This window comes from Ranitomeya imitator, chromosome 8 (assembly GCF_032444005.1).
Source record: "Ranitomeya imitator isolate aRanImi1 chromosome 8, aRanImi1.pri, whole genome shotgun sequence".
In the NCBI taxonomy this organism is placed as follows: Eukaryota; Metazoa; Chordata; class Amphibia; order Anura; family Dendrobatidae; genus Ranitomeya; species Ranitomeya imitator.
Window position 1 is genome coordinate 168092312 of NC_091289.1, and position 14990 is coordinate 168107301.

The 14990-nt window shown below is 41.8% G+C and overlaps 1 protein-coding gene across 6 annotated transcripts in view; it reads left to right on the plus strand.

Moving 5' to 3' along the window:
* Positions 1–282: 282 nt before the first annotated feature.
* The window catches only part of ASTN1 (astrotactin 1), a 606833-nt gene continuing 592125 nt past the window's right edge, over positions 283–14990 (plus strand). For 4 of the 6 annotated variants that reach the window (XM_069737796.1, XM_069737798.1, XM_069737799.1 and 1 more), the window contains exon 1: positions 283–1313. In XM_069737796.1, coding sequence (XP_069593897.1) covers positions 1040–1313 — 274 coding nt within the window. In that variant the 5' untranslated portion in view covers positions 283–1039. The remainder of the gene's footprint in view (positions 1314–14990) is intronic. The other 2 variants (XM_069737797.1, XM_069737801.1) reach the window with 1 other exon arrangement.

Genomic DNA, 14990 nt, shown 5'->3' on the forward strand with positions numbered 1-14990 from the left:
GTAGTATTGGAATGACTGCAAACGCGAATATAATGGAAGTTGCCTGTGGAGGGGACATTAAAGTTGAGTTGTATTATATCATTCAGCCTGGTTAGGAAAAACAAGGCATCTGGGTGTACAGTGATTTCCACCTTTTGGTTCTTGGATTTCAGCAGACCAGGATTGTGCTGCATATAGTCAGTGGAAGCACGCTCCATCCATCCCTCCCTCTCCCATTCATCCCCTCCTTCCACCTCTCTTCTATCTCATCCTTCTTTCATCTCCCTCCAATCCCCACTGCCTACAGACAAAAGAAATCACAGCCGGGCTCAGGGTCTTCGATGCACTCAGCAGCTTCTTGCTGCTGTGCCCTGGGAAAAAAAGGGTCTTTCTTCCTTTACCCTAGCAAGAGGGAGCCGGGAAGCAAGCAAGAAAGGCTCAGGGAGGGAGGGGAAGAACAAGGGATAGGAGGGAAGAAATATAAAGCGAGACAGATGGGCAGAGGTGATAGGCAGATGTGGCTTAGTGTGTGTAACTGTGCATCTTGATGCTGTGCTTGTAGGTGCAGCGAGGAGTTAAAGGGAGAGATTGTGGACATGCACAGGTACTGAGGGAATTTCTGCAGTGAAGGGTTACACCGGCTGTCAGGTAGGAGGGATACGTGTGTCAATGTGTTTGTGCCTGCAGTGAAGGATTGTGGCATTGTATTTTCAGCGTACGGTTGGGTACTTGCAAGGAATGATGAAGGGTTTACACCGGTTGACATAAAAGCCAAAATTAAGTGTTGTTTTTATGTGATATAGATGATGGATGGTGGGATGAGAATTGACTGCACATCTGCAAAGTAGCGGGGCACGCGTGTATACATGGGCTGCTCAGGGATCTGTCCACACTCTTTTAACCCTTGCCCATTGCAGATTGTGCCTGTAGTTGTAGCTAGAGTAAACGGACGTGCATACTGTATGTGAGGTCATCGATAGTTAACCGTGTTGGTGTGAAGATACTGTAGATTTCTCTGTGCCTGCAGCTGAGAGACATAGGAAGTGTTGGAAGACTAAAGATGGCTCCTGCCGGTGCTTTCTGGGTGCTGCTAGCCGGTTTCCTGTTCATATCAAGAAGTGGCGGAGAGGAGGATTCATCCAGAGAGCTTGAGTGTAAAATGAAGAGCATCACGGTCTCAGCTCTCCCCTTCCTCCGAGAGAACGACCTCAGCATCATGCACAGTCCATCTGCCTCTGAGCCCAAGCTTCTCTTCTCCGTCCGGAATGACTTCCCTGGGGAGATCGCAGTAGCGGATGATTTGGAGAATACAGAACTGCCGTACTTTGTGTTGGGTGAGTGCAACCTGCATCTTAGCACACGATACACTCCTAAAAAATCCCTCACGTGAACCTGTGTTGTCTATTGCAGAGGGTCATTCATCATAAACATCCACTGCAGGTGCTGAGCAACACAAGGGCCTGCAGGATGCATATAATGAATGGAGAGATTACACTGTAAAAGTCATCCCCAATGCAGAACTGTACTGTTTATCGCTATGTAATGACGTGCGCCTATGTCACCTCTGCTGCGAGCCTGCTCCATGCCTCTACTGTCACCTCACAACTGCTAAAACAAATTAGAAATTGCCCGTGATGTCTTTGTACATGAGCAGTCCGGCACTTTGGAGATGAAAGACTCATCCCTTTCCTAAGACTTGAGCTCTATCAGATTTGGCCACGGGCATGCTTGTTAAATTGGGAGTATTGATGTAAGAACTTGGTCCAGCGGTCAGAGACGGAAAAAAATGTCTACTTGAGATAACACATTTTTTCATTCCAAAAAAATCTGTCCTTTTTTTTGGGAACCACAGATGACAGGATGGATGCTACATGGCAGATCTTGCTATCAGTGAAGTGAGCACTGGCTAAATGATATGTGTCCTACATAGCAACTAATGCATTTTTTTAATCTGTAAGGATCAATTAGTGACTTAGGTCACTTTGAACATGGGCCAAATTTCTCATTCATTCATGACGAGATGGCTCAGAAGTGCACTCGCTGTCGTTTGGGACATAACTTTTTGGACAGAGATGCATTTGTCAGAGATGTGTTTTCCTTACGCTCTAAGTGGTTCAGGTGGGTGACTTCTAAAAGGGTCATAAAGTTATGAGATCATTACTCTAGATTGAAAACTAACATTTTATTGCTTAAACTTCTGAAGATGGTTTCATCAGCCTATTCCCAATCAAGTTTTGCTCCTGTATAAAGCTGTTTTGGAGAAAAATAGTTATGGGAAAGATGGATGTTGGTTGCCATTAAGGCCTTAGGCAGCTCTACACAACCTTTCAGTTGTACAGAGCAGTAATATTAGTCTCATAAAATATATGGTGTCCTAGTCCTACTATGTCTTTGGTCAACAGCTATTAATTCCAGTCTCTTACACAATTGCCAATTCGGCCTAGTTGAGCAGACAAATTTTCTTAATCTATATACAGTCAGGTAGGTCGCTGGTCAAAATCTCAAACATGGATTATCTCCCTAAGGCCGGAGTCACATGAGCGATGAATATGGACTTGTGCTATGCGATAAAACTTTGCATAGCACTCGGACCAGTATTCATCTATGGGGCAGCTCACATCATCGTTTTTTATCTCTGCCGTTTACAATGTGCAGGTGAAATTGCCGCATGCTGCAATTGTCACCGACACTCGGCCGAGTCTCGGCTCACTTGCACCCATATAAGCCTATGGGTGCGAGTGAGACAACGCACATCTCTCGGATATCATGTGAGTGATGTGCGATAGATGCTGACACCGGCAATGGAGGAGATGGAGAAATTCATTTCTCCGCCTCCTCCGCAGCTGTGTGCCGATCCTCTCTGTGCAAGAAGCTCGGAGCACAGACACATGATGCTCAGCCCCCGCTCGCAGCAGAGCAGGAGCCGAGGGTCATTAGCATATCGCATCCGATGCTCTCGCATAGTATGCCATACGCTCATCTGACCCCGGCCTTAAGCTGAATTCAGACATTCAAGTATGGACTGTTATTTCCAGGACTGGTCAGTAGTCTTCTGTTCCAAACTCAACAGTCTTATAGGCTTGGTCCGGAATCATGGTCCATACTCGGACCAAGGAACATGGACAAATTTACCTAAAGGTGAGAGAATTAAAATATCTTTCGCTGAATTAGTAGACAGCTTTACCCACTGAATGATATTCCATGTGGGATCTGAAATATTATCGATACCAAAACTCTAACAAGAACTTCTGAAAACAATTGGACAAAGTTTAACTTGGGTATTCTAAGCATATCCCATATCCATACTATATCGATGAAAAAAGCTGGAAATAAGATGGGGTCCCCATTGCAAAATCTGTAATGCCATCCATTTTCCGACCCCCTTAATCACTAGTCTCACCAGCTATATACAGGGAAGAGCAGATGGTTTACAGTTTTGGAGACATTTTCATCTATTTTGCATTGTGCTGAACAATTGAAAGTAGCATCTGGCCCTCATACGGATTTTGTTTTTTACTTAATGACATGTTCACTTAATGATTGTGGGCCCCAATGTAGATCTCCAAAAGGGTCCCCAACTATCATGGGTCTTTAAAAGTTATGGTTTTCTTATTTTTGGCCTTCACCCTCTCACCCCCATGTTCCATAGCCTTGGAGTGGCAACAGTGACTGCACTTACTGCGCGCCCCTGGTTTTATTTCACTGGAAACATAAAGTTTCTGTTAAACATGTAACAAAAGGCCTATAATCTTAATCATAAACTTATTAAAACCTTTTTTTATTCATTAATTGGTATATTGAAAAATGGAATTAAAAAGTTGACATGAGCTTTAAAGGGGCTGAGTACGAGTAAAATAAATGAAAATCCTCTTAAAAATGTTATAGACTACCAAACCAAACATTACTCACCTGGCAAAACCATGTCTGCTCCAGTGCAACGATCCTTCGAGGTCTTGTCCTATAGTGATGATGTGCCGTGCATGTGACCACTGCAGTCAATCACTGGCCTCAGTGGTCCCATGCCATACTCTTCAGTAGGTTTGAGCGAAACGGATCGGACAAATTCAAAAGTCGCCGACTTTCGGCAAAGTCGGGTTTCATGAAAGCCGACCCGATCCTAGTGTGGGATCGGCCATGCGGTCGACAATCTTCACGCCAAAGTCGCGTTTCGTATGACGCGCTTAGCGCCATTTTTTCAGCCAATGAAGGAGCCTGGGCAGAGTGATGACATAGGTTCTAGGGGCGTGGACGCCTATCGCCATCTTATCGCTTGTGTGCTGTAGTAGCGATTTGCAATGTATAACACCAGCTTTTCGGTGCAGGGACGGAGGAGAGAGAGAGAGAATTTTTACCATTGACTTGCATTGGGTTTCGTGTTTCGGTCGAACCCCGACTTTTCGCAATAATCGTCCGATTTCACTCGACTCGACTTTTGAGAAAGTCGGGTTTCGCGAAACCCGACTCGATCTTAAAAAAGTAAAAGTCGCTCAACCCTACTCTTCAGCATTACCACTGAGATCAGTAAATGGCTCCAACAATAATGTGCATGTACAGTATGTCTTTTCCTTTATTAGAATATATTTTATGCTCTCTTTGGAAAGTTTAAAAGTTGATGTTTTGGCTTTAGCTTGAACATAAAGTTTATGCTACATTTTACGACAAAATGTGTCATATGTTGGAATTCTTGTCAACCAAAACTGTCCCATATTTATACTTTTGAGATGTTGGGTGAACATTGTATTACAGAGTTGATCAGCTGTAACACCCCCAGATGTTTAAGATTATTTATTTTGTATACTGATCTGGTATGCTATATCTAATGCTGAGATGATCATGTTTTTTCTTGGTCCCTTCAAGAAAATGGTTGAGATATAAAATATGTAGCATTTACTCAATCTAAGACATAAAGGCGTAGGTTGATGTATATGGGCTTCAATGCAAAATATGTAACTGACCTTCCGTCCATTTGTATTATTGGTGTCTACTTTGTGCTGAAGACGTCTTTGGGTCCTCTTAGGCACCTGAGTATGGATGACACTTTAGTGTCCAACAAGTCAATAGTCTACTTTTATCACTAATCGCCTTCAAAAAGTAATGAAGGCAGGGTCTTTGTCTTTGGACTGAGGTCTTCAGTTCCATATCTTGGAGGATGGGGTTGGTGCACCAATGTGCTAAGTACCAGGCAGGGGTGCTGAGAAGGACAGTAAATGGAATCCTATCTTTGGTTAGGGCATTTAGGTGTTCAGGACTAAAGTAATAACTCAATATGTGTTTTTGATGTAAGTGACCTTCCACCCATTTGTATTACTGATGTCTACTTTGTGCAGAAGACATCTTTGGATCCTCTTAAGCACCTGGGTATGGGTGACACTTTAGTGTCCAACCAGTCAGTTGTCTACTTTTGACACTAATAGCCTTCAATAAAGTAGTGAAGGGTCTTTGTCTTTGGTCTGATGTCTTCAGTTCCATATCTTGGAAGATGGGGTTGGTGCACCAATGTGCTGGGCACCAGGCAAGGGTGGTGAGAAGGACATTAAATGGAATCCTATCTTTAGTTAGGGTATTTAGAAGTAGGACTAAAGAAATAAACTCAATATGTGTTTTGGATGAAGGAAAACTATGATTCTGGTCTTTTAGTGGCAACAATCACATTTAGATAATTTCTATAATTTCTAAGGGTGCCTTCTGTTAAGACAACATAGTTTAGGAGCCTGAAAATTGTTCCTTGATTTTTATACACTCAAGTCACACATAAAGAAGGTCGCAATCTTCATTATAAGTATGGATTTTTCTGACATGAGAAGTTTACAAAACTTTTTTTTTATACAAATTGAAAGAAAATGACCCATTTGTGAGAACAACCTGAAAATAGGACACAAAACATAAAATTATTTGAAACTTTCAGATTTATTTGACTTTGAATCTGGAACATAAATCGGGCATCAAAGTTGATTGGAATCGTGAGAATATTTGTATGCAATTCCTATTAAACCAACTAACGAATGGTAAAGCTGATAAATTTTCAACCCTAAAAATTATGTAAACTGACTAAATGTGGACTAATGGGCATTTTTGTCCTGAATGCATAGGTTAGTGATGTCATCAGACTTGTATTTTAGGTAACTGAGACTGATACGTTTTCAGGAGAGTGTCAAGTAATTCGTGAGATTTTAAATCGCACAATTGGTTTATCGACCTACATAATACAGGAAAAATGAAATAAGTGGATGCTGTTATTGGATGGAAGGTAACATTTGACATGGACATCTGCATTAAAGAGTTGTCTAAATCAGGGGTCCCCAACTCCAGTCCTCAAGGCCCACCAACATGTCATGTTTTCAGGATTTCCTTAGTCTTGCCCAGGTAATAATTGCATCACCTGTGCAATGCAAAGGAAATCCTGAAAACATGACCTGTTGGTGGGCCTTGAGGACTGGAATTGGGGACCCCTGGTCTAAATGACCATCTTAAAGTGAACCAGTTATGTCGGATAATGCTATTATTATTATTATTATATAGAGGGTTAATCTGCAGGTCAATGGCATTAAAAAGCTGTTCGGCCACCGTACTGAAAGTTTTGCACCTGGAAGAAAAAAAGAACTTGATTCCTCCTAGCAGCTGACAACTTTCAGCCATAAGATATTCCCTTTCATCTACAGTCACCGCTCACAGCACTGTGAGCATCAGTCTTCAGCACGTCCGGGCACTTTAGCTGACAGTCGGCTCTCCATGCCATCAGTGCATTACCGTCTGTCAGTTAAAATGTTGAGAAGTGTTTTTACAGCCACTACTCACAGCGATGTGAGCAGAGAATATAGCCATACAAGCCTTTATGACTGATATCCAGAGGCCGCAGAGGAAATAAAGATCATTTTCTCCCAGGAGCCGCATTTTCAGTATGGCAGCCAGACAGCTTTGTAAGGCTTAACATGAAAATTAACCCCATATCTGCTGATTTAACGCATTATTCAAAGTGACAGGTTCCCTTTAATCAATACACTAACTAAATACAAACTTTTTTTTAAAGAACCAACAATAAAATGAATAGTCTAGCCAAGAATTTAGGCTTACTAGAAAATATAATTCACCTATCCACTCACTTTAAGAGGAAGAAAGCAAAAAATAAGAGAAATGATACATGCATGATCACTAGGGAATCCCTGCTGACCATCAGAACAGGGGTCCAAGATCTCATGTCTGAATAGAGCGATGGTCACACATATGCACCACCACTCTATTCAGCATCTGTGGAACTGTTGGTCAGAAGCTTTACATGGCTTTCTTCAGTATTTCCAGGCTTTGCATGGGTAAGGGCAACCCGCTAAACTACTGCATTATCGGCTACATAAGTTTGCCATCATTTAAGGACCTTTGTTAAGGGGCAAAATCTCTTCCTGGTATGGCGACATTTATTTCTCAAATTTACCTAACCCAGTAACGATGGTTTCCATCCCAGTACAAATCTGACAAACAAAAGAGATCCACTTTGAGATTTAGGTGTAGAAAAATGCTGCAAAGTATGAACGCTTTCAATAATAGAAGTGTTATTACCGTAGTTACTAGCAAACTAGCAAACTCACAAAGGAAATAGTGTACGAGTCCGAAGTATCAGATAAGAATCAGATATCTTTATTAGAAACAATAAAACAATGGACAAAGACAGCGAGGTAGGGGACGTAAACAGAACCTCATGACACCCTGGGTGGGTTTGAGGTGGCATGGTCCCCTGCACTTCTGTGGTATGTACACTGCTACTATTGCTATTTGCATTTGTCTTTGGGTATTTTTGACTGTTATCATATAGTACTGTATTATTGTCCGTTTATACCCTGTGACAATGTTGAACAAATAACTTATGTGTGCCTGCCACAAACACCCCATATTCTATGTGGGGTGTGTGTGATATTGTTATCTAGGGACCACTCTCCACCTCCTAGGTGTCATGAGGTTCTGTTTACGTCCCCTACCTCGCTGTCTTTGTCCATTGTTTTATTGTTTCTAATAAAGATATCTGATTCTTATCTGATACTTTGGACTCGTACACTATTTCCTTTGTGAGTTTGCTTGTTAGCATTAGTGTGTCCTACACACCTTCCATATAGTGGCCGTTTATACTATACTATTATGCTAGTATGAAGATATATGTATGTACCAGCCGCGTGTGTGTACCTTGTTTGGCATGTTTACTAGCAAACTGCAAAGTGTATGAACATAAGAGAGATCTAAATCAAATCAGTATTTGGAGTGACCAGTAGTGATGAGGGAATATACTCGTGACTCGAGATTTCTTGAGCACGCTTGGGGGTCCTCTGAGTATATTTCAGTGCTCGGAAATTTAGTTTTTATTGATGAAGCTGAATGATTTACATCTATTAGCCAGCATAAGTACATGTGGGGATTGCCTGGTTGCTAGGGAATCCCCACATGTAATCAAGCTCGCTGACAGATGTAAATCATTCAGCTGCGGTGAGGAAAACTAAATCTCCGAGCACTAAAAAATACTCGGAGGACACCTGAGCGTGCTCGGGAAATCTCGAGTAACGTGTATATTTTCTCATCACTAGTGACCAGACTTTTCTTTCAATGCATTATTTTTCTACCTAAACTTGCACAAAGTTTTTGAAGGAAATTGACGTGGAAGCTGTTCCAAACATCTTGGAGAACTAACCACAGATCTTCTGTGTATCTTCAGTAGGAACTTTGGTATCTTCATGTAATCTAAGGGATCAGGGCTCTATAGGCGGCATATTATCACTCCATGTTCTTAAGGTACCTTCACACTGAGCGACGCTGCAGCGATACCGACAACAATGTCGATCGCTGCAGCGTCGCTGTTTGGTCGCTGGAGAGCTGTCACACAGACAGCTCTCCAGCGACCAACGATCCCGAGGTCCCCGGTAACCAAGGTAAACATCGGGTTACTAAGCGCAGGGCCGCGCTTAGTAACCCGATGTTTACCCTGGTTACCAGCGTAAACGTTAAAAAAACAAACACTACATACTTACCTTCAGCTGTCTGTCCTCCGGCGCTCTGCTTTCCTCTGCAATGTCAGCACCGGTCAGGCATAAAGCAGAGCGGTGACGTCACCGCTGTGCTTTCCGGCTGGCCGGCGCTGACACAGGATGCAGGAGGAGTGCAGAGAAGCACAGCGCCGGGGACAGACAGTGGTAGGTAAGTATGTAGTGTTTGTTTTTTTAACGTTTACGCTGGTAACCAGGGTAAACATCGGGTTACTAAGCGCGGCCCTGCGCTTAGTAACCCGATGTTTACCCTGGTTACCAGTGAAGACATCGCTGGATCGGCGTCACACACGCCGATCCAGCGATGTCAGTGGGAGGTCCAGCGACGAAATAAAATTCTGGACTTTCCTCAACGACCAACGATCTCCCAGCAGGGGCCTCATCGTTGATCGCTGTCACACATAACAATTTCCTTAACGATATCGTTGCTACGTCACAAAAAGCAACGATATCGTTAACGATATCGTTATGTGTGATGGTACCTTTACTTAAGGTGACGATAGTTCAAAATGACATTAATTGGGTATATGTTTGGGGTCGTTGTCCGGCTGCAGAATAAAATTGAAGCTAATCTGATGCCATCTTGATGGTATTGCCAGATGGATAAGTTTCTGTCTGTATTTTTCAGCATTGAGAACTAAATTACTCTTGACCAAATTCCTAACTCTATTTGCAGAAATGCAGCCCTAAACTTGCTTCACTGTTGCCTACAGACACTCATTATTGTACCGCACTCCAGTCCATCTGCAAACAAACTATCCTCTGTTACAGCCAAATATTTAAAGTTTTGACTCATCAGTCAAGATCACCTGCTGCCATTTTTCTGTACCCCAACTCCTATGTTTTTGTGCATATTTAAGTCGCTTGACTTTGCTTCCAGGTCAATTATACGGTTTATGGCTGCCGTTCTTCCATGAACAGCTCTTCTGGCCAGACTTCTCTGAACAGTAGATGAGTATAGCTGGGTCTCATTGGTTGCTACCAGTTCTTGGCTGATGGGTCCTCAACATTGATTATTTTGTGGTGTCCTTGATGTTGAGAAATTTCAACTTTAACCATGCAACCAGTCATTAATGGGGTTATCCATTTTAAAACTACAAGTTTGCAGTAAATCTATGTGACTGCAGATTTGTGAATCCTCCCAGCGTAAGCACTGTGCACTGTGAGGATTCTTCAGTGCTGAAACTGGGAGAGGAGGGACATGATCGCAAGCATACAATTTGCATACCTGTGATCACTAGCCCATTACACCATATCTGGCCTTATTCAATGCAAGTTTATTGTGAAAGGTTGGATACAGTCTAGTCGAAATGTGGCCAGAAGTATGCAAACCGCATACTTGAGGTCACATGACCACTTGCTGCCGGCACCAAGCGAATCCTGACAATGCGAAGGATTCACAAGTCTGCAATTACATAGAGTTTATGCCCTTTCAACCTCTTTAAGAACAATCTTAGTGTAAATAAGAACAAGAAGTTCTGGAAGTTATGATATAGCCCTGATCATCCAGTTTGTGTGGGATTGCTTGAAGAGACATAAGTATTTGTGCAAGCCTACACCCACAGAAGATCTATGGCTAGGCCTTCAAGATGTTTGGAACAACCTCCCTGTTGCGGTCCTTCAAAAACTGTGTACAAGTGTGCTGAAGAATTGATGTTTTGATGCTGTTTTAAAGGCACAAGGTGGTAACACTAAATATAGTTTTGATTTAGATCTATTTTACTCTTTCATGTGGAATCTTGTTAATTGCTAAAAATGCACTATGAACTTGAGATAAACGCATCTTTGAATTTCACATTTGCCGTATTCGATGAATTGTCCCCAAAGCTTTTATTTATAACAAATATATTCACATTGCACTGAAAAAAATTGTAATTGCTCAGAAAATACATGTAGGAGATAGGATCGAGAGAGGACCCCACCTAAACAGAAGAGCTTACACACTACAGGAGGAAGAGAGAGGACTCCATTGACTGTAAGAGCTTACACCCTACAGGAGAGAGAGGGCCCCGCTGACCATAAGAGCTTACACCCTACAGGAGAGAGAGGATCCCACTGACCATAAGAGCTTACACCCTACAGGAGAGAGAGGACCCCACTGACCATAAGAGCTTACACTCTACAGAAGGGGGTTAGAGAAAGAGGACCCCATTGACCATAACAGCTTACATACTACTAGATTAGAGAGAGATATACCCAGTGACTCTGGAGATAGAAAATGACTCTGCCATGCAAACTGTGCTCCACTGGGAACCTCTGATCTGTGATGACCCTGGTACTGACCACCACTGTATAAGGTACGATAATCCGCTAGATGTCATAACTGCAGGCCATTATGGGGAAGCCCAGGTGACAATGCAAAATCGAATTAGCCCACTCTTTCATGTTTGTGCAGTGTGGGGAATGGTGCGGGCAAGTGTTTTTATTTTTTTGAGAACAGTGAATCAACTCTCAAAGTGTTCAAATTCACATGAAGCTGCAAATTAATTTGACTCAAACTTGATCCTCAATCCGCTTACCTCTACAATTAAAACTTCTATTTTTTCAGGCATTTTCACTTTGCAGATTTTTTTTGACACCTACCTAAAACTTTGCACAATGCTGTAGATTAAAGATCTGGTTGTGGAACCCCTTATCTACAAGATTATAAAGGCTACCACACATAATAACAATTGCCACAACCTGCAGATTTGGGCAAGACTGGCTGACCTGACCAACTAATGGGTTCAATTTCAACCCTTGATTGAACCTTTTGTTTTCCTGGGAGGTAAGATATCATCAATGGAGTCTAAAGTGGAGTACTGGTTTCTCTCACAGCATAACATATGCATTCTTGGTCAAACCAGGTGTGTAGGCCTGTTAACTGGAACAGGTGTTGACCAAAGCGAGTGATGGCCAACAGTTTTCCACAGAGCATTGACCCTTTAGGCATAATCCATGTTCAAACCATGAGATAAAATAAAGACTGGGATGACAAGTTTTAGGGTGAAGTAACTTATCATATTCCAGACTTTATCAGTCTATACTCTCCATTGCAGTTCTGGAGAAACTGCATTATGCCGAAAGCAAACCTAGCTTCTTACAGGTCAAAGGCGGTATGTATCAAGTTCAGCCGGATGCTTTGCTCTCTGCATTTAGCAGACATTTATGAAACAGAAGCTTTGCTTTCATACATGTTGCAGCCTACAGGTATGCTTGACCTACATTTTAAGCATGGTAAATCATTGAATGTCTATGTAAATTAGCTTTTTCTACTAACGGAAGATAAAAGCATTTGAAGAAAGCATGCAAGAGTACGTTAAGGAGACTTCTATAAGACTTAGAGGGCCGAAATAGCTTCTGCTCAGAATATTAAGTAATGAATTGACATTATATTTCCCTTCCTTCATAAATTATTCAAAATAATGTGTCTAGTTATATATATATATAGCCGCTTCATTTTATGTTTACATTTTTTTTCTATATGACATTTGCTTAGCTTTTTGTAATTAAAAATAAATACATAAGCTCCTCATATAGAAAAAAAATCCAAACAATTAAAACATGTCACATAAATGAAAAATGAGGATTAGATTACGTGCACAGTCATAGCTCAAGGCACCAAGTTATATAATTAGGAATACTGTATAATGTATTTGTAGTAGAATGTAAAGGAGAGCTTTGGTTATAAATGGCAAATTGTGCATTTCCTTTTCTTTGTTATGCTGCCGTCTTTAATACATTGACTCTAGAGATAAGCCTTTAAAAATTTGCAGAGTTTGATTTATGTCCACTGGAGAATTCTCTATTGCAAAGCTGAGTTCGCTGCATGTAAGTCAATGGAGGCTGAAATGATTGATTATGGATCCATATTGTTGCCTACTTTTTCATTTACGTCTCTTCTCCGCTTTTTTTAATTGACTTTTTCAGGATCACATGTGCACAAAAAGACGGATATAGAATATAATACAGGTATTTGGATGCCTTCTACATACACAAGTAGTGGCTCTTTCCATTGTACAATGTATGCTTTCGAAAGCCATCAAGTCCAATGTTTATGGTGGTCCAGGACAATTGATTGTCGGGGTAGTTAAAAATCCAGAATGTACAGTTTTGACGGTCGATCCTTTTGTTCTAGAAAATAAGCCGCCACCAGACATATCTGATGGTGGCCCTCTCAAAAAGAACACAGGAGTGCTTGGCCGAATGAGCACCCTTGTGTAGGGGAGAGAGGGCACGGATAGCTGCAGGCCAGACGATCAGTGGAACCATTGTTCAGCCAGCAATCATCTAATGTGGCTTTATAGTTCCTTAAAGGTACCGTCACACTCAGCGACGCTGCAGCGATATAGACAACGAGCCGATCGCTGGAGTGTCGCTGTTTAGGTCGCTGTAGAGACGTCAAACACAACAACTCCAGAACGATGCAGGAGCGATCCAGTGACGTAACGGCGACTCACTTTTCGTTCTCGCTGGTTGTTCGCTCCATGTAAAACATTGCTGACATCGTTGCTTTTGATGTCAAACATGACGGCACACGCCGACCTGGCGACGAAATAAAGTTCTGGACTTCTAGCTCCGACCAGCGATGGCACAGCGGGATCCAGATCGCTGCTGCGTGTCAAACACAACGAGATCGCTATCCAGGACGCTGCAACGTCACGGATCATTGTCGTTCTCATTGCAAAGTTGCTGAGTGTGATGGTACCTTTAGGGTTTGCTTATCTGGAGATATGTGGGATGATCAGATTTGACGAAGCAAACAATTATGATACTCTTACAGCCACTCATTCGGTTCTTAACACCTTAACTTTTTGATTTCCCTGATCCACAATTTTTCCTTTGGTCCTTGTCACTCTGGGCCAAAATTTTTGGTCAACCAGGCCTCTGACATCACTGCATGCTGTGCTGTCACCAACATGTCTCCCCAGAGGTACCGACTAGTCCTGGAGCAACGCACGTCGTAACATGGTGCGGTGTCGTCAAAGGCTTGAGAGAGCCTCTATGTCTATATTACATGTATGACTACAGTATTGGGAACATACGCCATAAGTTGACTATTATATCATATTTCTTATTTATTGCAGAGTTTACAGGTTGTTACCTTATATACATGAGGTGTCTGATAGCACTTGTACAAAAATAGACAAAAAACGGGATAGAAATACAACTTTGTAAAAGTGTGAGAGACTCTCCTGGCAGCACAATTATTTCCACAGGGCTTCGGCTTAACAGACCGAGTGAAATTCTTAGTCTTTATCTATATCGGGATCCATCCTAATGAAGAGCACAGTTTATAGGCAGCTTCACTTCAGGCTCTGTCATGGCGTATATACACCACTAACAGGCAGATCATACTGTGTCGTGATGTATACCATTCTCTATTCCTGACAATCAATCTGGGGCTTAGTTTGCCACCTACAATCCAGCTCTAAATAAAGGCAGAAAAAAACAAACAACATTATTGAACTGTTTCTTGTATTACTATACTGTATACTCTCTTCTGGTCCCGCAGGTACTCCAGATTTAAGTACATCATAGTGGGATGAAGGAGGTTTGTTATATAAATTGGCGTCCTCCAGAGGTTTTCTGTTGGCCGTCTTCTGGGCCAATAAATCATAAAAAGAATGTAGGCCACTTTTCTGTTTTGTAGTTATCTAACCAAACAATCTTTGCCTTCACTTTATTTATCCGCACGAAACCCCGAAAATGCTAAACCATAGGGTAATATGTGTCTTAAAGAAAATGAAGTATTTTTCCCTGAAAATTATTGCAATTACACGTTTTGTTATACTTGTTTGTTATACTTGTTTATTTCCTTTGTGTGTATTGGAGCACCATAATAAAAAAAAACAAAGAAAAAAGGGCACAATAGACATCTTTCCACACAAAGCCCCAAAAATTGCTATAACCTATCCAAAATTGTGGGTAATCAACTTTCTTCCAAGCAAGGCTTGTTCAAACTCACCTATGACAAGTAACAGGTGTGGACAATATGAAAAGCATACATGC